We start from the raw sequence: 25,017 nt of genomic DNA on the forward strand, positions 1-25,017 counted from the left end.
TCATAGTTTCTCGAATGAAATTTCTGTATTGTATTTCCAATAGGTGAATTCAAGAAAGAGTTTAATACTTACTTACAATTTTTTCATAGTTTCTTGAATGAAATATCTGTATTGTGTTTCCAAGGCGTGGATTCAAGAAAGAGTTTGTTATTTACTTACATTTTTTTTCGTAATTTCTTGAATTTAAATTTCCATAATTCAAGAAAGAGTTTGTTTCTTACTTACAATTTTTTTCTTAATTATTTGAATGAAATTTCTGTATTGTGTATCGAAGAGGTGAATTCATGAAAGAGTTGGTTACTTAATTACAATCTTTTCATAATTTCTCGAATGAAATATCTATTGTGTATCCAAGACACGAATTGAAGAAGGAATTAGTTACTTACTTACAATTTTTTTATAATTTTTTTAATTTTTCTGTATTGTGTATCCAAGAGACAAATTCAAGCGAGAGTTTGTTTCTTACTTACTATTTTTTGTTAATTTCTTGAATTAAATGTTTGTATTAAGTATCTAAGAGGCGAATTGAAGAAAATGTTTGTTACTTACTTACAATTTTATCATAATTTCTTGAATAAAATTTCTGTATTGTGTATTTAAGAGGTGAATTCAAGAAAGGGTTTGTTACTTACAATTTTTTCTTAATTTCTTGAATGAAATTTCTGTATTGTGGTTTCAAGAGGCGGATTCAAGAAAGAGTTTGTTACTTACTTACAATTTTTTCATAATTTGTTCAATGGAATGTTTGAATTGTGTATCCAAGAGGTGAATTTAAGAAAAAGTTTGTTACTTACTAACAATTTTTTCATAATTTCTTGAATGAAATTTCTGTATTGTGTATCCAAGATGTGAATTCAAGAGAGAGTTTGTTGCTTACTTACAATCTTTTCATAATTTCCTGAATGAAATGTCTGTATTGTCTATCCAAGAGGCGAATTCAAGAAAAAGTTTGTTACTTACTTACAATTTAACCATAATTTCTTGATAAAATTTGTGTGTTGTGTATTCAAGGGGTGAATTCAAGAAAGAGTTTGTTACGTATAATTTTTTCATATTTTCTTGAATGAAACTTCTGTCTTTTGTATCCAAGAGGCAAATTAAAGAAAGAGTTTCTTACTTACTTACATTTTTTTCATAATTTCTTGAATAAAATTTCTGTATTGTGTATCCAAGAGGTGAATTCAAGAAAGAGTTTGTTACTTACTTATAATTTTTCATAATTTCTTCAACGAAATGATTGAATTGTGTATCCAAGAGGTGAATTTAAGAAAGAATTTGTTACTTACTAACAAATTTTCATAATTTCTTGAATGAAATTTCTGTATTGTGTACCCAAGAAGTCAATTCAAGAAAGAGTTTGTTTCTTACTTACAATTTGTTCATAATTTCTTGAATGGAATTTCTGCATTGTGTATTCAAGAGGTGAATTCAAGAAAGATTTTGTTACTTATTTGCAATTTTTTCATAATCTCTTGAATGAAAAGTCTGTATTTTGGATTTTGTTTTCATTTCATTAAATATTTTTGTCCTCATCTATTTCAGATTCTCCTCATGATTTCCACTGTCCACGTGTTCTAAATTGACTTCATTGGACTCATTAGAATTAGTGAACCTTTACAGATGCTACAATCGCAGAAAAAAGAAATTTTTATTTCAATATTTTCATTCATCATAGCTTAGTATGAAACTTTCAGAGCGATTGCTTCTGGTGACAGACTCACTGAAATACTTTAATGTAATGACGGTGGGTTCTCCTGATATATGGATAAAACTCTGAAAATTCGAATTTTAAAGGTCTTTGACTTTTTGAAAAAATAATGCAGTTCTACCTAGGTATATCAGTTCTACCTAAGTATTCAGGTCTACCTAGAGTAAGATTTCACTTATGAACTAGAACTATTCTAAAGAATAAAGATGGGTTAAGTTTAAAGATATTTGTTGCTTAAACATATTAAAAAAGATTTTTTTGAAAAAATATATATTTACATAAAAATAATGCTTAAAGTTCACTGCTAAACATCCACAAACGAGGATCCCATGATATAGAATAGTTTTATCGTGTCTTTTGCACTTATCGCGATCAGGTATGTCCCTAGGTATCCACGGCGCGAAGAACCTGACCTCGTCCTCAGGACGGTGATAAGTCCCTTTAAATTAAGGACACTTAAATTCTTCTAAATTGAAAAACGGAATCCTAGGGTCACAGTTTCGAATTAAAACTTTATCTGTAGGTACGTTACCCTTTACGTACAGTGCTTCAACTCCGAAAAAACAATGCCAATTTCACTGACTTCTTCCTGAACATCTCTCAGTTCTTGACCACTTTTATTATGTGGTGTAACCACTCTATCGTAGAATCCCAGTCTGTTTATACGGCGTAATGTAGTAATCCACAAGCTTTTATCATACTAAAATATATTATAGTTCGCTAATCAATGATAACAGTTAATTTCTTCGAGTTCCGTAAACAATAACAAAAATGCGCATTCAAATATAACACCACAAGATGACTTTTTCAAACCAATAAATTCTGTGTCATATAGTCTTATCATCCTGGAAGATATTAATATAGTATTTACGCAGAGAAGTACTTCATTAAACTTTTACACTTTTGCTCAAGGTTAAAAAGACTTATGTCTTGGGGGAGGAGTCGTAAAACCATCTGAATTAATTGTGGGGAGGAGTCATGATTTAAATGAAATGTCTGTATTGTGTATCCAAGAGGTGAATTCAAGAAAGAGTTTCTTACGGCTTTATTAAAAATCAAATATTATAAAAAAAACGGATGTATTTTAAACATGGATGTTCGTTTTTCTGAAAACTGAAAACTCACTGCATGTTTGTCTGGACGGGTGTTTGCTTGTCTGTTTAGATTATAGATTTAAAAATTCAGCTCCTCTCTCTCAGGCTTTGGTAAAAGTTCTTTTAACCTATCTTATTTTCTAATATATGCACTATGAGCCTGCTAGTAGTAGTATCTATATTTCTGAAAATTTCTTTTTTTATCTCCAACTTTTTGATAAATATTCTAAACGTTTGATGTTCTAGCATACCCTAAAAATAATGATCGCGTAACAAAATAATGAATAATGTATTTTTAATGTATTTTTGACATGTAGAATATTAATATAAAAATATGTTTCATATATTATTATTCATTATTAACATCATTGAACAACTTTGGACATTTTGAACCTGTTCCATAAAATAATTCATCATGTTCTCTCTTGATACTGTAGTTACTCTCTTCTCATAGTTCGTAATCAGTAGAATAATCATTAATCTACTTTGAGTAATGCACAATTTTTACTGGGGTGTCATCTACAGGTTCAATATGCGTTTCATCTTGGATATTATTGGGTTCATTAACTATAGGATCAATAGTAGTAATAATTTTCACTTGGGCTTTATTTTCCATCAATTCATCTTTATATCCATTGGTGATAATATCTACCAATGACATTTTTATTTTGCTTTCGATTTCATTGTCTATTACCGCATTATTTTTACATAGCTGATAATTTTGTCATATAGATAAGATATGATTTATGATATTGGTGCAGGAGTAGTGCCTTTTTTCTCGTTGCTTTCATTTGAATGCTGATACCAGAACGATGGTGATAGGGTTTATCAACAGGTAACGTGTTACCCACACAATGAGCAAGGAGTTGTCTACCTTCATCAACTATTAGTTTCAGGCTTGCATTCTCTTTGAGCACTAACATCTCTGGAGATCTCACTCTCGCATATCCACCACCAGCATAGTTGAATGTTTTGGGTACTCGAAAGACATCTAATCTCTCACTGTCATTACAATACACACATACATTCCCAATAGTGTTACCACTAGGGATTGTTTCGTAGTTCAAATGTATGTCCTTGTCAGCATGCATTGCTACGACAACTCTATTATGTTCACGCACTGTGTTTGAATAATTCATCTTCACTTTTTTTTAAATGTGATGCAAGTGTTTATCCTTCCAATGTACGAAAAATACTGATTTAATACATACAATAAACTAGGTAGTATCGTAACCAGCCATAGAATACCACTGGAACAGCCGTATCGTGTCTAAGAGCAAGCTTAGAGAACAATTCGTACAGCTGCAAGCGTATTTCATGTCATTTTAAGATTTGGAAAAAAAAGTTGAATAATTCTCAAAGTACAAAAAAATTCAGCCCAAAGAAGTGCTACTATAAACATTATTTTTCTCATATAAAAGCCACCACTAAAATATCTATATCATTCTCATTTGAACTCAGAAAATATTAAATGTGATTTTTTTATGTGTTAAGTATGATTTATGTCATTCTAAGACACGTAAAAAAAAGTATAAAAAAATTACCAAGTTAAAAAAAGAGTAAAAAAACTTCAAAAAATAGTATAAAAAATGGGAAGATGGGCCCCAAAAATCTGGAGGGAGGGGGCGCTTGGAGGTTGAGGCCCTTGGTGGTTATGGTCATTTTTGTTTGCGCTCCTTGATGGTTCAAATCCATAATCATCTCACTAGTTGATTTCTAAGGATTTCTAAGGATTGTTCTGAATTTCTTTATTAAAATTCTTTTCTTAGCATCTACAACCTTATTAGTTTCAGCTTTTTAGCATACTCCAATGCTAAAGAATATTTTATGTCGCCCATATTCCACATTATGTACTTGTCTATTATAGCGACCACAGCCAAGAAGTGAGAACTAAGTCAAGTCACTTGATCTTTTCTTGGCGCCTACTGCGCTATTAGTTTCAACTTTTTAGCATACTCCAATGCTAAAGCATATTTTATATTGACATCACTGCTCAAATTGTACTTGTGTATTATACAGAACACATCCGAGAAGTAAAGCTTGGTCAAGTCATAAGGTCATCTTGGCGCCAACGACTCTATTAGATTCAACTTTTAGCATACTCCAATGCTAAAGCATATTTATATTGGCAATCTGCAAGCATATTTCATGTTATTTTGAGAAAAAGTTGGAGGGAGGGGGCTAATTGGAGGTTGGGGAGAGGTAGCCTTTGGAGGTTGGGTTTCTGGGTGGTTAGGGTCATTGGTGGTTGCGGTTCTTGATGGTTCAGATCAATAACCATTTCACTAGTTGATTTCTAAGGATTTCTAAGGATTGTTCTGAATTTTAGCATTAAAATTCTTTTCTTTGCGTCTAGATCTCTATGGGTTTCAACTTTTTAATATCCTACATTCCTAAAGCATACTTTACAGTACCCCCATCCCTCATTTTGTACTTGTGTATTATATTGACCATGTCTGAGAAGTGAAAGCTAGGTAAATTGGTCAATTTGTGTATTATACAGAACACAGCCAAGAAGTATAGCTAAGTTAAAAAAAAACTGTTCTCTCTCTGAATTCAATTCTCTTTCTAATATGAACTACAATTAAAATCACTCTTTATATTGATTTTGGTTGCTATAGATTGCTTGCTATAGCATCATAGATATGATAATCGACTCACTATAAATGGAATACTCTCTGTATCCATTGTCTCTAATTTGTTCAAAAATGGGTGTAGCTGCAGAAACCTGTCTGGTCGCTTTATAGGATCTCTTTCCTGAATATTTAGTTCCAAAATATAGCATGTTTGGCCGCATTATGCAACTAGTCGTGAAACTAATTGATGATATACTACTTGGGTTACTATTGAGACGAGTTGCCTTTAATATACAGTTTATTACCACGAATTGTTCGATGATTTCTATAATTTTACGTTGCAGCTAAAATCCCAAAAAGGTTTTATTCCCTTATCACGCATAATACCAGGAAGGAAACGAGAGGGGAATTTTTTTCTCACTTTTGAGTTGTGTAAATTTGGCTCCTGTAATTTATTAAAGCTTTAGAATGAATCTTTTGATTAACCCTCCCTCTCCCCTTATTCCCAGGAAAGATATTCCCTTCCCACCAAACGTATCTTCTATTTGTCTACAAATTTGTATTTAATGTAAATTCTGAAATTTGTTAGAAATGTCAGTGAACTTTGATTTTGGTAAGAATAGATATTGTTTTTCGACAGGACGATGAGTGGGAGGGGAAGTGTTTCATGGATGAGACAGCTTCAAATTATACTGGCTGATAATTCAACTGGCTGACATTTTCATCTCTTTTATAGGCCGTGCCGGCAATGGTTGTTCTCAAGAGAAACGTAGTGGTTTTCATATGGATTTGTTAAGTGCACCAGAAACTATTTTGTTGGCTAGTCCATCTAAACAAGCAAAGCAACTCGAAAAAATCCACTTAAGAACAACTGTTCAAATAAAAAGGCTAACGAAACTCACTATTGAAGAGACGAGTTTTGGCAAATGGCGTTGCAATGCTTGTGGAAAGATTGAAAAGTCTTTTTATTTATTAGAACTGCATAAGTCCACAAATTGTGAAACAGGACTGTCATTTAACTGTGAAATCTGTGATATAGAAATAAAGAATTACTCAAACTTTGTCGTCCATTATATGGAACATGGATTTATTGAAAAAAAGAAGTGTCCCATTTGTTTATGTCCGAATGTTAATGATATAAAGGAACATCTAATTGCGAAGGGTCATGTTTCGAAGGATACTGCGGGATTTGAATTTCCTGATAGTTTATCTAAGAAGAACTGTCAAAAGCCAAAACTGGCAGTTTTGTCTAGTTCTGCCATGGATGGATGCTGTCAAGGTATTTGCTTGTTGCTTTTGTAATGGTCGCTATGACTCCAAATTAATTTGGATTGTTGAATAGCTTAATTTAACTTCTGTATTGAGTCGTAATTTTATAGGCTACCAGATATGATGCAATAATGCCGCGGTTAAATAGCTCATAGAGATTTCATTTTACATCCGCAAAGAAGAAATTGAAGTAAGATTTATGAGCAGGTAATTTTTAGTTAGAGAATGCTTACAAATATACACTGGAACTTTGCACTGCCAATCTTGCAAACAAGGTTGCCGCCTCTAGTGATTTACAACTATTCCAAGAGATGTTTTATATTGCCTAAATAAAAGATCTCCAAATGGGCACATTAATCCCTAGATAATTGAAGAAAATCGCTAAAAACTACAATTTCTTTTCTCGGTGGCATTTTTCTGGGTGGCAGCCCTGCTTGCAACTCTAACTTGAGCCACACTCTGCTAATGAATGCTATAATACTTCAGTATGCCATTTCCATCTTTGAAGCTCCAATATAAGTATGATTGCTGCGTCAAATTTGCTATATCTGGATATTTTTATATCCTTTAGGATAAAAAAAAGTTTGGCTTCTGCTCGAAGTCCGATTTTTTTTTTTTTTTTTTTTTTTTTTTTTTTGAAGTACTTGCCTGTACCGTTTGTAGGACTCGGAAGCTTAGTAATTCAACCTATTGATCACACGGGCCTCCTTAAGGGAGGCCTATTTGGGCCTTCTCTAAAACATACAAACTCGTTTCTCATTGACCATCTTAACAGTCAAATTTTAACATCTTATTTCTCTTTTGTCACATGTAAATTCAGTTTAACAGTCATTTGCTTGCTAGCCTTTACAATGCAGTAGATCTCATTCATATCTTAGGTATGTGAGATTCAGTTCTCATTAAAACAAAAATCGCTGCATCTATTAACTCTAAAAGCCTTTATGGTCCATGGCTAATTTACTATACGGAGAATTCACAGAAACATCTATACTTTGTTGACTATCGGCCTGAATCTCTCTTTTGAAAATCTCCGATAAACTATTAAATACCAAATTGTAAATCCTAGTATGATGACAAACCAGCTATATAGAAGAGAGAGTCAAGAGTTTTACATGAATTAATTTTTACATGAAAAAAAAATGCTTTGATATAACATTGGAGTCTTCCCTTTTCTTCGCTTTTATTTCCTGCCATTTTACCTATCTGGCAATTTCAATTTGGATTTGAATTTTGATTTAAAAAGAAAAGTCTTAAAGAGCTAATTCGTTTTTTTTTGTGGGTTTGGTAGATATATCATAGATGGTCAGACATTTGAACTTCCTGATATGTTAATAACTTTAGAGCATGGTTTTAATTAACAATTTATAACCCTGATATTTAAAAGAGACATCAAAATAGACTTAAATATTGCATCAGATCATACCGTATACCAAACTTTGTTTGTTGATTTAATGGCTTTTGCTGCTATAAAAAAGGAGAAAAAAAATTTAGAAATTCTTAGTATTCTTCAAACCAGAATCCAGAATTGCAGCGAAATTGAGATATCAAGCTTGAATCCGAATTAGTATCTAAAGAGGGTAAAAGTTTTTCATTGCCCCATTACTAATATTTGGAGGTGAAATAGTTCTATTTTCATTCTAAGATTTGGCTTTGCATAAAATTTACATCAAATACTCCTTAGAGATCAAATGAAATAGCTACAAGATGGTCATCAGTTATATTGTTATATCAATTTCGTAAAAAAATAGCAATGACTCATTTTTTTGAATGCTTAATTATTTCAAGACAAGACTAGAGAGGAATTGAACACTAGAGAGGAATTGCTGCATATTTGAACGGTTTATATTTAAAAGGCCATTACATTTCTAAAGCTTGAAGTTCCTTTTCATTTCTGAATTTATTTGGGCCCCGATCTTGCTATGTAGTCATCTGATTCTCATCGTGGCTGCAGTGGCAGCTGCAACCTAGTAAAAGACTAATCACGGCATATGGTAACCAAAAAAAAAAAAAAAAAAACGTGCTTAAAAAATTGGCGAATGAGAAAAAGTCGCCATTTCTAGCTGATTCCAAATGGATTATGAGATGAAAACGAAATTTACCAGGGGTAGAGGAGGCGAAGTATCGTCGATGTATAAAATATTCAAAACATGGATATGGCTACCTACTGCTGTTGGGTTTTTTCAGTGGTGATTCTGGCCTCTGGCGCCCGGGGCAAAAGCTTGCTTGTCGCCCTCCCCATTTTTTTTCTATGAAAAATATTCAGACAAAATTTTACCACAATTTTTATTTGTTAACAAATTTGTCATTTATTTAGATCTGTTTTTTGTGCTTTGAACTTTGAACTTTGACTTTATTCAATATAAACACACAAATAAAACACAACTCCAGGGACTGATCAATGGTCCCTAGGGCCTAAATATAGCTCCTGGAAAACTCGAATATTCATTCAAATACTATCATTAATCAGAGGCAACTCTGTAGCGTTGCCTATAGGAAAAGCCATACGGCTCCAATGTTTTACTATTATTTCTTATTTATTATTTTTTCCCAGAGGCACTTCATACGGAAGGGGTCGTCGTGGAAACTTCAAAGGGGGCTCATTGAATATGGAAATTGAGAGTTCTAGTGCCCTTTTTAATAGTCGAAAATGATTGGAGGGCAACTAGCCCCCACACGCCCATAATTTTCGCAAACATATCCAACCAAAATTTTGAGATAGCCGTTTTGTTCAACGTAGTTGATCTCCAGATAGAAAATACATTTTTGAGGAGGACACTCCCCCACAACCCTCAGGGCAAGAGGTGAGTTATGCCCTGGGGGCATATAAGGTTTTTATTGAAGGCATTGTCGTAGAAACTTCAAAAAAGGTTGATTAGATTGGAAATTCAAAGAGCTCGAGCTTATTTTAATAGTCGACAGTTATCGTAGGGCAATTAGCCCCCCCCCCCCACGCCCATCATCTCCCTAAACACCTCCAGTCAAAATTTTGACATGGCCATTTTGTTCAGCGTAGTTGATTTCCAGATCGAAAATGTAGTCTTGAGGAAGATACTCCCCCACAACCCTTTGGGCCTGGGTTTTAAGCTCTGCCTTGGGGGCATATAAGGTTTTCATAGAAAGCGTTGGCGTAGAAACTTCAAAACAGGCTCATTCAACTGAAAATTTAAAGAGATAGTGCCCTTTTTAATAGTATAAAATTATTGTAGGGCAACTAGCCCCCCCCCCCCCCGCCTATCATTCCCCCAAACACATCCAATCAAAATTTTGAGATAGCCTTTTTGTTCAGCGTTGTTGATTTCCAGATACAAAGTATATTTTTGCTAAGGAAATTCCCCCGCAACGCTCGGGGCAAGGGTTCTATGTTATGCCCTGGGAGCAAATAAGGTTTTTGTAGAAGACGTTGTTGTAGAAACATCAAATAAGGCGCTCTGAGTTAGAACTTCATGAGGATAGTATCCTTTGTAATATTCGAAAGTGATTGGAGGGCAACTAACCCCCCTTTCACGCGCACCTTTTCCCCAAACACATCCAGTAAAAATTTTGAGACAGCCATTTTATGAAATGTGGTTTCAAGTTCTGGAAATTAGGTCTTTGAGGATGACAACTCTCCCACAGCTCCTGCGGTGAGTGCGATAAGTTTCGCCTCGGAGGCATGTAAGATTTTTCATAGACAATCTTGTCGTATAAACTTCAGAGGGGGCTCATTTGATTGGAAATTTAAAGTTCTAGTTCACTTTTTAAGCGTCAAAAGATCTGGAGGCTAACCAGATTCCCCTCCCCCTAAACCCTATTTTTCCAAATGCATCCAATAAAAACTTTGAGATAGCTATTTTGTTAAAAATAGTTCAAAGATTATTTAATAAAAATTCCGGTGTTGACACAACCCACCAGGGCCCGATAGCAGGGGTTATAAGTTATTCCCTGGGGGCATATATAGGTCTTATGGAAGGGATGCTCGTATTAACTTCAAAGAGGTGTCATTTGATTGGAAATTAAAAGTTCTAGTTCACTTTTTAAGAGTAAAAAGAGATTGGAGGGCAGCTAGCCCCCCCCCCTCCACGCCCTTTTTTTCAAACCCATCTGATAAGAACTTTGAGATAGCTTTTTTTTTAAATAGTTCAAAGACCGTATAACAAATACTCAGGGGTCAACAGAGCCCCCCCCCCCCAGGGCCCGAGGGTAGGTGTTGTAAGTTATGCCCTTGGGGAATATATGGTTCTTATTGAAGGGATGCTCGTAAAAAAATTCAGAGATGGCTCATTTGATTGTGCATTGAAAGTTTTAGTTACGGTTTTTCGAGTCAAAAGATATTGGAGGGCAACTAGCCCCCCACGCCCCTTTTCCGCAAAAGCATCCAATAAAAATTTTGAGATTGGCTTTAAGTTAAAAATTTCTCAAAAGTCAGATAACAAAAACTCAGGTGTCGTCACAACTCCCCGGGATCCAGGGGCTATTGTTGTTATTCAGGCCCTGGGGCAAATATTGTTTACATGAAAGGTATACTGGTATAAATTTTAGAGAGGGGTCAGTCGATTGATATTGAGCTTCATCTCTTTTTTAGGGCCAAAAGTGATCAGTGGGTTACTGGCCGCCCATGCCCGTTTCCCACAAAAACATCTGATAAAAAATTTGAGGTAGCCTTTTTGTTAAAAATAGTTCAGAGATCTTATAACAAAACTTCTTTACGTATGGTCATTTCGTTAAAAATTGTTCAAAGGTGAGATAAGAAAAACTCCTGTGTCGACACCCCCCCCCCCCCAGGGCCGGGGCAGGTGTTGTAAGTATTGCTCTGGGGGAATATATGGTTCTTATGGAAGGTATACTCGTAATCAGAGAGGGTTCATTTGAATGGAAATTACAAGGTTTAGTTCATTTTCTCAGAGTGAAAAAGATCGGAGGGCAACTAGCCACTCCCGCCCTCCACGCCTTTGGTTTATCGGATGGATAAGCCCATCCGATAAAAATTTCAGGTGAAAATTTTTTTAAAAATAATTCAACCATCAGATATTGAAACTCCAGGGTCGACACAACCTCTCAGGGCCTAGGGACATACTCTGGGGATTTATATGGTTTTTTATAGAAGGGATACTTGTATAAACTTCAGAGAAGGCTCATTTGATTCAAAATAGAAAGTTCTTGTTCCCTTTTAAAGAGTCAAAAGCCATTTTAAAGAGCCACGCCCATCATTTTCCCAAACACATCCAATCAAAATTTTGAGATAGCTACTTTGTTCAGCGTAGTTGATTTCCAGATAGAAAATATGTTTTTGTAGAGGACATTCTACCAAAATCCTCATGACAAGGGTTTTAAGTTGTACCCTGGGGGAATATAAGGTTTTCACAGAAAACGTTGGCGTAGAAACTTAAAAACAGGCTCATTCAAATAGGAGTATAAAGGGCTAATGCCCTTTTTAATAGTCGAAAGTGATTGGAGGGGACCTAGCCCCCCCCTCCCCCTCCACGCCCATCAGTCCTCCACACACATCGCATTAAAATTGTGAAATAGCCATTTTGTTCAGCGCTGTTGATTTCCAGATAGAAAATATGTTTTTTGAGGAGGACACTCCCCCACAGCCCTCGGGGCAAGTGTTTTAAGTTCTGTCCTGGGGCTATATAAGGTTTTTGTAGAAGACGTTGTCGTAGAAACTTCAAAAAAGGCGCATTCGATTGGAAATTCAAAGGGCTAGTGCCTTTTTTAATAGTCGAAAGTGCTTTGAGGGCAACTAACCCCCCTATCACGCGCACCTTTCCCCCAAACGCACCCAATCAAAATTTTGAGACAGCCATTTTATTAAACGTAGTTAATAGTTCTGGAAATTCGGTCTTTGAGGATGACAACTCCCCCACACCCCTCAAGGCAAGGGTTGTAATTTATGCCCTGGGGGCGTATAGGGTTTTGTATAGACAACCTTATCGTATAAACTTCAGAGAGGGCTCATTTGATTGGAAATTGAAAGTTCTAGTTCACTTTTTAAGAGTCAAAAGATATTGGAGGGTAACCAGCTTCCCCTCCCCCTAAACCCTATTTTTCCAAATGCATCCAATAAAAATTTTAAGATAGCGATTTTGTTAAAAATAGTTCAAAGATTATATAATAAAAATTCCGGTGTTGACACAACCCACCAGGGCCCGATAGCAGGGGTTATAAGTTATTCCCTGGGGGCATATATAGGTCTTATGGAAGGGATGCTCGTATTAACTTCAAAGAGGTGTCATTTGATTGGAAATTGAAAGTTCTATTAACTTTTTAAGAGTCGAAAAAGATTGGACGGCACCTAGCCCCCCCCCCTCCACGCCCTTTTTTTCAAACCCATCTGATAAGAACTTTGAGATAGCTTTTTTTTTAAATAGTTCAAAGACCGTATAACGAAAACTCAGGGGTCAACACAGCCACCTAGGGCCCGAGGGCAGGTGTTGTAAGTTATGCCCTTGGGGAATATATGGTTTTTATTGAAGGGATGCTCGTAAAAAATCCAGAGATGGCTCATTTGATTGGAAATTGAAAGTTTTAGTTACGTTTTTTCGAGTCAAAAGATATTGGAGGGCAACTAGCCCCCCACGCCCCTTTTCCGCAAATGCATCCAATAAAAATTTTGAGATAGGCATTAAGTTAAAAATTTCTCAAAAGTCAGATAACAAAAACTCAGGTGTCGTCACAAACCCCCCAGGGCCCGGGGCAGGCGTTTTAAGTTATGCGCTGGGGCATATATTGTTCTCATGAAAGGGATGCTCGTATAAACTTCAGAGAGGGCACATTTGATTGGATATTGAAATCCAGCTCTTTTTAAGAGTCAACAGTGAACAGAGGGCAACTGGCCCCCCAAGCCTTTTTCCCCCAAATACATCCGTTAAAAAATTTGAGGTAGCCATTTTTTTAAAAATAGTTCAGAGATCTTATAACAAAACTGCTTTACGTTTGTTCATTTCGTTAAAAATTGTTCAAAGGTGAGATAAGAAAAACTCCTGTGTCGACACCCCCCCCCCCCAACGGCCGGGGCAGGTGTTGTAAGTATTGCTCTGGGGGAATATATGGTTCTTATGGAAGGTATACTCGTAATCAGAGAGGGTTCATTTGAATGGAAATTACAAGTTTTAGTTCATTTCCTCAGAGTGAAAAAGATCGGAGGGCAACTAGCCCCTCCCGCCCTCCACGCCTTTGGGCGTATCGGATGGATAAGCCCATCCGATAAAAATTTCAGGTGAACATTTTTTTTAAAATAGTTCAACCATCAGATATTGAAACTCCAGGGTCGACACAACCTCTCAGGGCCGAGGGACATACTCTGGGGATTTATATGTTTTTTTATAGAAGGGATACTTGTATAAACTTCAGAGAAGGCTCATTTGATTCAAAATAGAAAGTTCTTGTTCCCTTTTAAAGAGTCAAAAGATACCTAAGCTTAATCTAGTCCCCCCATGCCCTTTTTTCTCCAAACCCATCTGGTAAAATTTTTTAAGATACCAATTTTGTTAAAAATAGTTCAAACATCAGATAATAAAAACTCCAAGGTTGACACAAACCCATTTTTTCACTTTGACATTGTTACTTCAGTTTTGATACTTTGATGAATATTTGATTTTTCTTTTTAAATTTGGCTTTTAAATAAGGAATTTGTCAAAACCTAACTTTTTTTTCAGTAGAAAGCTAACAAAAATTAATTTAAAAAAACTGCGCGAAAAAATCAGTTTTTCTAAGAATAGAAAAGGTTACTATAGCCTTGAGGTAATCAGCTACCGGCACTTTTTAAAACTAAATCTCAAAATGACTATAAAGCGGAATTGATGGAGAAATGAAAAACCCGACAAGAACAAATAGTTGCTAAAAAATATAAGCAAAAACTTACAATAAATATTACCATAAATGAATAAATAGATCTTAAAGCAAGTAATGCTTAGATTGAATATGAAAATTAAGCTTAAGACGAAAAAAATATTTTCCTACTGAAGTACAAATGAAACTTAAAACGAATAGAAATTAAATAAACAATCAATGCAAACAAACATACAATAGATATTAATGTAAATTAATAAATAAATCTTAAAACGAGTGAAACTTAAATTGAATATGCAAATTAATCTTGAAAGAAACAAAAATCACCCCAAACAAGAGTTTGGGTATGACCTCCTTCTCTCGCTGTAAAAGTCTAAAACCTACTGCGTCATTGGCGCTTTACTGAAAACCAATTTTGTGACAAATATTTTCTTGTGTACTTATCTCTGAAAATAAACATTAAAATTATAGTAACATTTTGAACTGTTGAGCTTTCAGCAATTAATATCATTATACATAAAATATTCAGTTTATTTTATTAGCTCTTCTTAAAGTTATTATAGACGAATATAGTTCTACAAACAAGTGTTCTGATACTGCCTCCTTTCCTAACTGTAAATAAAAACCAAAAGACTACTGCGTCATTGGCGCTTAACTGCAAACGGATTATATTACAAATACTTTCTTTTTCAGTTCTTACAGCATTGAAAATAAAAATACAATTACAGCGAAATAAATTCTTGAGTTGATGGATCTTTCAACAATTAATATCATGATGCATTCAATATTCAATTTGATGTTGTTAATACTTTCCAAGACTGTTCAAGACGCATTTAGTTTTTCTTTTATTCTTTAACCCTTTGATGCCTGAAGGTTCCCTCAGGAACCACAAATTTCAGAATTTTTTATTATCAAAACTACACAAGCTAGCCCCTCGGATTACTATCATTGTGTGATAGTCAACGAGCTCTATTCCCGGTATTTTTCTCAGTTTATGATCGTCCACCTTTGAGTGAGATAATCACGGTCAAAGTAAGTACTTTTTGCCTCCTTGGATTTTTCAGAAAGGTGGGCATGTATTTTTGTAATAGACAACGTAGTGATTTATTCTACAGTTTTTATTTTCCTGACCTGGCAGAGAGGAAGGTCTAACAGTTCAAATGAAGTGTCGTTTGCATCGATAGTGTGATAATTAAGGGAAGGGAGGGGCCCTAAGAATTGTGGTTCCTTGAGGAACCATCCGTCAGAAATGGGAACTTTTCTGGCGACTGAACTTACATAGAGTGTGATATGCTAAGGTATCTCGTAACCACTGTTTTTACGCCACTTTCTTATAATTTCTGATGGTTCGACCATGCTAAATAGGATCTGTAGCTCTGAGGAACCATCCGGAACAGCTTGAGCTTGGGGTTGCCATTGTCAATAGTAAAATAATAAACTTTCTGTAGCTAAGTTGCGAAATTTCCTATAGATACAATTAGTAAGATTGACTAAGTTTCTCAACCAATATGTCTTTTCTAGGGTTGGAATGAACGAATCTATATCCACTGCACCAAAAACAGCGGGAGATGAGTACTCTACAATTATGAAGAAACTACGTTCACGCCCAATTTCATTGGCACAAACTTTGAATTTTGTTCTTTGTCCAGATGATACTTCTGACCTGGAAGACCTGCCAAGTGAAGATGAAGACCCATCTGATCCGCAGTATGTTCCTCCTGGTGAAGTTTTAGAAGAACGGCTCGAAGCTGAAGTAGAAACCGGCCGAATTGAGGCCAACGACTGTGACAGTCAGGATGAGTCTCAAGCTAATGGAGGTAAAGAAACCCGACCACAACAAGCCTCAAGTATTCGAACTACTTCCAAACCAATGAGACGACGAGACATTGCTTAGAGGAAAGTAGATTTTATCCCACCAGAAACTCTGTGGAAAGATCAGCTTCGTGTCGACCAAGAACTGAGCGGCAAGACCCCATTGGAATATGTCAGGTTGTTTTTCGATTAAGAAGTAGTAAGCTACATACGCGATCAGACGAATATATATGTAATTCAGAAAGGTGGCAAGCAGCTAGGCATTTCATCGGCTGACATTGAGCGTTTCCTGGGAGTCCTTGCGTTTGCAGGAATATTGGAAATGCCCTCCTATCGCAGCTACTGGTCAAACGAAACTCTCTACTCAGTGACAGCCGATGCTATGTCACGTGAGAGATTTGAACTGATAAAGAAGTATTTGCATTTCAATGACAATGTATCGCACAAGCCTCAGGGAGACTCTTTTACGACAGGATTCATTAAGCTCGTCCTTTGATAGAGAAGGTTCGAGCCAACTTCATGAAGATACACCCGGAAGAACACCAGGTCGTTGATGAGCAAATAGTTCCGACGAAGTAGCAAATATCGCTGAAGCAGTACAACCCGCAAAAACCACATAAGTGGGGATACAAGTTCATCTCTAGAGCAGGAATAAGTGGATTTGTGTATGATTTAGTAATGTACACAGGCAAGGGATCAGTTGATACAGGCGATTTGGGGCTTAGTGCTGATTTTGTCCTCCGACTGGCAAGGGGAATCCTAAACCACATGAACTACAAGCTCTTTTACGACAATGGGTTTTCGTCACTAGACCTGGCCCAGACCCTAAATGACCAGGGTTTACTTACATCGGTTAAAGTTAGGGAAAACAGTGAAAAGATTGTACTTTGAACTGGATAGCAAAATGAAAGCGCAAGGAAGAGGCTTGTATGACTGGCGTGTAGAAACGCAGTCGAATGTTGTAGTGGTGAAGTGGTATGATAATAAGCCGGTTCCCTTGATATCAACCTGTGCAGCTGTGGATCCTGAAGATACCTGTGAGAGGTGGGATGGCAAGCGAAAAAAGCATATAGAAGTGAAGAGACGACACTGCGTGAAGGAATACAATCGCTTTATGGGTGGCGTTGATCTTGCCGATATGCTGTTGTCAAGCTGTACAGAATTGACTTCGTCTCGAAACAAGTGGTAGCCTACATGCGAATTTTCCTTTTCTTGTTTGACCTTTCCATTATAAATGGGTGGATCCTATATCGCAGGTGTCCTCCTACTGGACAAAAACCCATGAACATGCTGCAGTTCAAAACGGACGTTGCACGCTCCTTACTGTCTGGCGCATCCTCAGCGACACCTAAGAGAGATAGACCATTCAACGAAGCTCTAAACCAAAAGAAAAGAAAGTATAGTTGCCGCCCACCAGACTCGACGAGACGGCCAGGAGCACTTTTCAGCTAGGATAGACAGCAAACAGAGGTGCCAAGCTTGTGTTCAAGCCCACTCCAAGGTGAAGTGTATGAAGTGCGAAGTGGCTTTGTGTTTCACGCCAAACAGAAACTGTTTCCTATCTTACCACACTAGCTAGGCGATGTGTGCCTATGTGCTGTTACTGCCGGATGTTGCCTGTGGGAACCATTCCATATTTTCTTCACTTTCATCAATAAAAAATTTTTCTTGACATTTTCGTCGCGGAATGACCTTAAATAAAGCACAGAAACAGGCGCGGAATTTTTTCCTCTCTTTTTTCAATATTCAGGCATCAAAGGGTTTCTTTAATAGTAATTTCTGGTCGTTTTGAGTTTGAATTTTAAAAGGTATTTGTATCTGCTGAGCTTAAGTTTAAAATGGCCTTTACTTTCCTTTGAAAAACTTATTTTTTAGGAAAGTTTTTTTTTAATTAATTATTAACAAACAACAAATTGACAAACAAACAAACTTTGAAAAAGAAAAAGAAAAAAGGACTGATCAATGATCCCTAGGGCCTAAATGTAGTCCCTAGAGAACTCGAATATTCGTACAGATACTATCAATTATTATTGACAAGCAACAAATTGACAAACAAACCAACTTTGAAAAAAAAACGAAAAAGGCACTGTACACTACATGAAAAAGAGAGAATCCTCCTAAAAAATATTTATTTGTACTAGTATAAATAAGATGTTTATTATAATTATATTTAAATGATGGAACTGAAACAGAATCCTTTATTTCCAGCGGAATACTGTTCCATAATTTCACTCCAAATCATTTGATAGAAAAAGCTGCTCTTTGCGTGTGACACATGTCCAAGATAAGAGAAAAATGTGTAGATGACGAAGTTGGATATGCATGATAACATGATGATAAATGAAAAAGTACAAGGTTTGTTAGTCTTGGGGGTGTTAGACTATTCAAGTATTTATACTTGAAAACAGCAGTTTGGAGCTGACAAATTTGTCTCACTGTTAGCAACTGAGATTTAAGAAAAACTGCTTTAGTTTTAAGTTTATTAAAATAAATTGACTTTACAGCTCTATTTTGTAAGATTTGAATTCTCTTTAAATTATAACAAAAAGAATTAGCCCAAACGTAACAACTATAATGCATATAAGGATAAACAAGAGTAAAATAAAGGGTTCGCAAAACCTTTTGCGGAAGGAAATTTTTAAGTCTATACAAAATCCCAGCTCCTCTTGCAATTTAATTGTTCTTTCCATGACAATAATTCATCAATGATTACACCTAAATATTTAAATTTTGAAGCCCTATATATTAAATATCCATCAGCTGTTAAAGATAGTTCAGTGTTTACCTTTTTAATAGTAAATAAACTCATGTATTTTTTTTTTTAATATTAATCAATAAACGGTTATTCCTCGTGTATTTTATTAGATCATTCAACTCGCTCTCCATGGTCTTAAAAAGGGTTTCAACACTTAAAGCTCGGAATAATAAAACTGTATTATCTGCGAATGATATTGTCAAACAATCTTTCATCAAATTTCCTATATCCGAAGTATAAATGAGGTAAAGGAGTGGCCTTAAAATCGACCCCTGTGAAATTCCGCAAGTAATTAGGTGCTCCCGTGATCTTTTTGGTCCAACTATAACGACCTGTGACCTATCTGATAGATATGACTCAATCCACGGTGGAAATTTATAATTCTTTAACTTTCTAATTAAAAGATTATGGTTTACTGTATCAAATGCTTTCGACAGGTCAATAAATAAAGCTGAGGCATAAAAAACCGTATCTAGAAAATATTTTACTTTACAAATAAAATGGGTAATCGCGTGATCCGTCGAATACCCTTTCAGAAATCCATATTGGCTTGGTGGTATTATTTCATTTTCTTCCGCAAATTTACTTATTTTATCATGCATTATTTTTTCAAAAATCTTCGAAATAACTGGTAAAACTGAAATAGGGCGGTAATTATTTATCTCTTCCTTATTTCCATACTTATATAAAGGTATAATACGGCTTTTTTTAGACCTTTTGGAACAATTCCCTTTTGAAGAGACAAAGTGATTTAAAAAATCAAAATATGAGATATCACCGGCAAAACATGTTTTAGAACCCGTTTCGGCATGTGATCAATTCCAGGAGCCTCTGATGGTCCCAAAAAGTTCACTATCTTCTCCAAATCATTTCTGGAAACGGGTTCAAAAACAAAAATGCTTCCATCATCATCAAAATTTGAAGAAATTTGACTTCCGCCTTTTGTGTTAATATCATTATCAAATATTTATGAAATATTTTGACTAATATCAGTAACATATTTACAAACATTATCAGCTATAGATTGATAATTTTCTATTCTTTCCCAATTCGGGTTAACTATCTCCTTGAGGATCTCATTATCCTTATGTTTATTTGGCCTCAAAATTCGATTAATAATTTTCCATGTTGAAGATGCATCATTCTTCGCAAGTTCAAAGGCATTAAAAAAATAATTCTTCTCAGCATCTCGTTTTTTGTTATTGACAACATTTCGATAACTAACATAAATATCTGGATTTTCATTCGACAGTTTCTTCAACATTCTACTATAAAGTTTGTTTTTTAATTTTATCATGTTTTGTAATTCCTTTGTTAACCACGGAGGTTTAAAAGTGTTTTTCTTTCTCGATCTATTTTCATGTGGTCCTTCAATCTTACAACACTTGTACATTGCTTCACGAATCTTATCAGAAAACAAAACATAACCTACTTCAGGGTCATTCTAACTCCTCCATCGCTGACTTCACATCGCTCCATTCTAGTTTTCTTAAATGATCTTTTAATTTATTTAAATTCGGTTCATTGAAAACAAATATTTTCTCTTCCATTTTATTCTGGTCATTTGGATATGATGATAAATCGCTAAACGACACTGTTACAAATGCAAGATGATTCGAACCTAGCGCAATTAGCACATTTGATGATTTCAGCCGGTCACAAATATCTTCACTAATTAATATGTTATCAATAAGCTTGGTTGTGTGTTATATAATTCTTGTGGGGATGTTAATCGACGGGAAAAAACTAAATGATAGCATAGCTATTAAAGATTCCGTATTCATTTTATTTCCTAGCTCCAATAAATTATGGTTGAAATCTCCCATTAGCATACACGGCTTTTTACACAACCCTAAATTCTGAGAAAGATTCTCAAAATGCTGAGACGTTTCCGTGGGGTTAGAACTAGGTGTCCTGTAAATAATAGCAATCAAAATTTCAACATCATACTTTTTTACATTAACAACAAAAGACTCAAACCGACCTTCAACCGAGACACCTTAAGTATATTCTATAGTTACAGGAATATCATCCTGAACCTAAATTCCTAATCCACCTTTCCTCATCTACGTTCTATTTTTATAATAAAAAGAACAACCTTCTAGTGAATACATACTTAAAGGCGAAATTTCACTAAAGAAAGTCTCAGTTAGTGATATTACATCAAAACAAAGATTACTTTCATTGACTGTCGTAAGTAGTGTATCAAACACAATTTCAAGCCCCTGATAATTATATGTGGCTATGATAAAATCACTCGATGAGTTAATTTGCCTCAGATCACAGGAATCAATATACTTAGAAACCGGAATATTCAGGTCTGAACTCACTTTTTCATTCCCACCATCACGTTCACAAATGCCTCGTTCACGTACATTATCTAAATTAAAGTAATTTCCTGCAAGATCAGATAGTCTACTAGTCAGCAGAGACATCTTGAAATAAAAAGTTCACCTTGCTTTCACCAAAGCAGTTTAGTCACTCTCTTTACTGTTAGCCAGAACCCTGGCTTCTTGAAGACGGCTCAGCGATACAACTTCTGATAGGTCCTTAATTCTAACTACTTGATCGCCAGACTTTGCTAGGATACGGCCCTGCACTGACCAAGCATTTCTCATACCCACTGCATCCCTAGCAACATTTACAACTTCTTGTCAACGACGAGTAAGGCTTACACTTACAAAACATTTCGATCCCTTCAGCTTGCTCCGATTTTCAATACTTCTCTTGCAACTGTTGGGCTTTTAAATTTGACTTCAACTGGGGGGGGGGTCTGCTACTACTGGGAATTCCCAAAATATTAACATCCACAATGCCAGACTCGGATACCGATCGAAGACCTAGTTTGCTTGTTATTAAGTCTAGCACATTATTTATGGGATGCCTTGTTGTTTCATTCAGACCAGGTAGGTGGTAAATAACTACGTAGGAAGACTTACTAGCTTCTTGCATTTCATCGAAGTCATACTGCATGTTTGACAATGCTTGTGCTAAGAAATCGACTTGAGACTCCAGCGCTCCGATTCGGTCCACTAATTTTTCGTGGCTACTTTTAAGTTCCAACATAACGGATGAATAAACAGTTTGTGTTATTTTCTCAAGGTCATCTTGTGAGAGTTTGACCTTACCGAGCTCCTTTGCTATATTTTACTTAACAATAATACTAATTGAGTCATTAGCCATGGAGTCAAAGAGTTTGTTACTTACTTACAATTTTTTCATAATTTCTTGATTTTTTCTGTATTGTGTATCCAATAGGCGAATTCAAGGGAGAGTTTGTTACATACTTATAATTTTTTGATAATGTCTTGAATGAAATGTTTGTTTTGTGTATCCAAGAGGGGAATTCAAGAAAAAGTTTGTTACTTACTTACAATTTTATCATAATTTCTTGAATAAAATTTCTGTATTGTGTATTCAAGAGGTGAATTCAAGAAAGAGTTTGTTACTTACAATTTTTTCATAATTTCTTAAATGAAATTTCTGTATTGTGTTTTCAAGAGGTGAATTCAAGAGAGTTTGTTACTTACTTACGATTTTTTCATAATCTCTTCAATGAAATGTTTGAATTGTGTATCCAAGAGGTGAATTTAAGAAAGAGTTTGTTACTTACTAACATTTTTTTCATAATTTCTTGAATGAAATTTCTGGTTTGTGTATCCAAAATGTAAATTCAAGAGAGAGTTTGTTGCTTACTTACAATTTTTTCATAATTTCCTGAATGAAATGTCTGTATTATTTATCCAAGAGGCGAATTCAAGAAAAAGTTTGTTACTTACTTACAATTTTATCATAATCTCTTGAATAAAATATCTGTGTTGTGTATTCAAGGGGTGAATTCAAGAAAGAGTTTGTTACGTACAATTTTTTTCATATTTTCTTGAATGAAATTTCTGTATTTTGTATCCAAGAGGCGAATTAAAGAAAGAGTTTGTTGCTTACTTACAATTTTTTCATAATTTCTTGAATAAAATGTTTGTATTGTGTATCCAAGAGGTGAATTCAAGAAAGAGTTTTTTACTTCCTTACAATTTTTCATAGTTTCTTGAATGAAATTTCTGTATTGTGTATCCAAGTGGCGAATCAAAGATAGAGTTTGTTACTTACTTACAATTTTTTCATTATTTCTTGAATGAAATTTCTGTATTGTGTATCCAATAGGTGAATTCAAGAAAGAATTTATTATTTACTTACAATTTTTTCATAGTTTCTTGAATGAAATATCTGTATTGTGTATCCAAGACGTGAATTCAAGAAAGAGTTTGTTACTTACTTACAATTTTTTTCGTAATTTCTTGAATGAAATTTCCTTAATTCAAGAAAGAGTTTATTTCTTACTTACAATTTTTTCATAATTATTTTAATGAAATTTCTGTATTGTGTATTCAAAAGGTGAATTCAAGAAAGAGTTTGTTACTTACTTACAATTTTTCATAATTTCTTGAATAAAATTTCTGTATTGTGTTTTCAAAAGGCGGACTCAAGAAAGATTTTGTTACTTACTTACAATTTTTTCATAATTTCTTCAATGGAATGTTTGAATTGTGTATCCAAGAGGTGAATTCAAGAAAGAGTTTGTTACTTACTAACAATTTTTTCATAATTTCTTGAATGAAATTTCTGTATTGTTTATCCAAGATGTAAATTCAAGAGAGAGTTTGTTGCTTACTTACAATTTTTTCATAATTTCCTGAATGAAATGTCTGTATTGTGTATCCAAGAGAAGAATTCAAGGAAAAGTTTGTTACTTACTTACATTTTTATCGTAATTTCTTGAATAAAATTTCTGTGTTATGTATTCAAGGGCTGAATTCAAGAAAGAGTTTGTTACGTACAATCTTTTCATATTTTCTTGAATGAAATTTCTGTGTTTTGTATCCATGAGGTGAATTAAAGAAAGAATTTGTTACTTACTGACAATTTTTTCATAATTTCTTGAATAAAATATTTGTATTTTGTATCCAAGAGGTAAATTCAAGAAATAGTTTGTTACTTACTTATAATTTTTTCATAATTTCTTCAACGAAATTTCTGAATTGTGTATCCAAGAGGTGAATGTAAGAAAGAATTCGTTACGTGCTAACAATTTTTTCATAATTTCTTGAATAAAATTTCTGTCTTGTGTAGCCTATTCAAGAGGTGAATTCAAGAAAGAGTTTGTTGCTTACAATTTTTTAATAATTTCTTGAATGAAATTTCTGTATTGTGTTTTCAAGAGTCAAATTCAAGAAAGAGTTTGTTACTTACTTACAATTTTTTCATAATTTCTTCAATGAAATGTTTGAATTGTGTATCCAAAAGGTGAATTTAAGAAAGTTTCTTACTTACTAATAATTTTTTCATAATTTCTTGAATTAAATTTCTGTATTGTGTATCCAAGATGTGAATTCAAGAGAGAGTTTGTTGCTTACTTACAATTTTTTCATAATTTCTTGAATGAAATTTCTATATTTTGTATCCAAGAGGCGAATTAAAGAAAGAGTTTGTTACTTACTTACAATTCTTTAATAATTTCTTGAATAAAATTTCTTGAAGTAAATTCAAGAAATAGTTTGTTACTTACTTATAATTTTTTCATAATTTCTTCAACGAAATGTCTGAATTGTGTATCCAAGAGGTGAATTTAAGAAAGAATTCGTTACGTGCTAACAATTTTTTCATAATTTCTTGAATTAAATTTCTGTATTGTGTATCCAAGATGTGAATTCAAGAAAGAGTTTGTTACTTACTTGCAATTTTTTCATAATTTCTTGAATGAAACTTCTGTATTGTGTATCCAAGAAGTCAATTCAAGAAAAAGTTTGTTACTTACTTACAAAATTTTTTCATAATTTCTTGAACGAAATTTCTGTATTGTGTATCCAAGAGGTAAATTCAAAAAGAGTTTGTTTCTTACTTAAAATTTTTTCATAATTTCTTGAATGAAACTTCTGTATTGTGTATCCAAGAAGTTAATTCAAGAAAGAGTTTGTTTCTTACTTATAAAATTTTTTCATAATTCTTGAATGAAATTTCTGTATTGTGTATTCAAGA

At 34.4% G+C, this 25,017-nt stretch overlaps 1 protein-coding gene across 1 annotated transcript in view; it reads left to right on the forward strand.

Annotated features, from left to right (window-relative positions):
• LOC148950894 (uncharacterized) overlaps window positions 1-25,017 on the forward strand; it is a 110,357-nt gene that overhangs the window by 42,383 nt on the left and 42,957 nt on the right. Inside the window, exon 3 of the mRNA XM_089090502.1 lies at window positions 6,115-6,657. Within this exon, the coding sequence (XP_088946628.1) occupies window positions 6,115-6,657 (543 nt within the window). The remainder of the gene's footprint in view (window positions 1-6,114; window positions 6,658-25,017) is intronic.

This window comes from Artemia sp. Qi Xiang Cuo, chromosome 6, assembly GCF_049724085.1.
Source record: "Artemia sp. Qi Xiang Cuo chromosome 6, ASM4972408v1, whole genome shotgun sequence".
NCBI lineage: Eukaryota > Metazoa > Arthropoda > Branchiopoda > Anostraca > Artemiidae > Artemia > Artemia sp. Qi Xiang Cuo.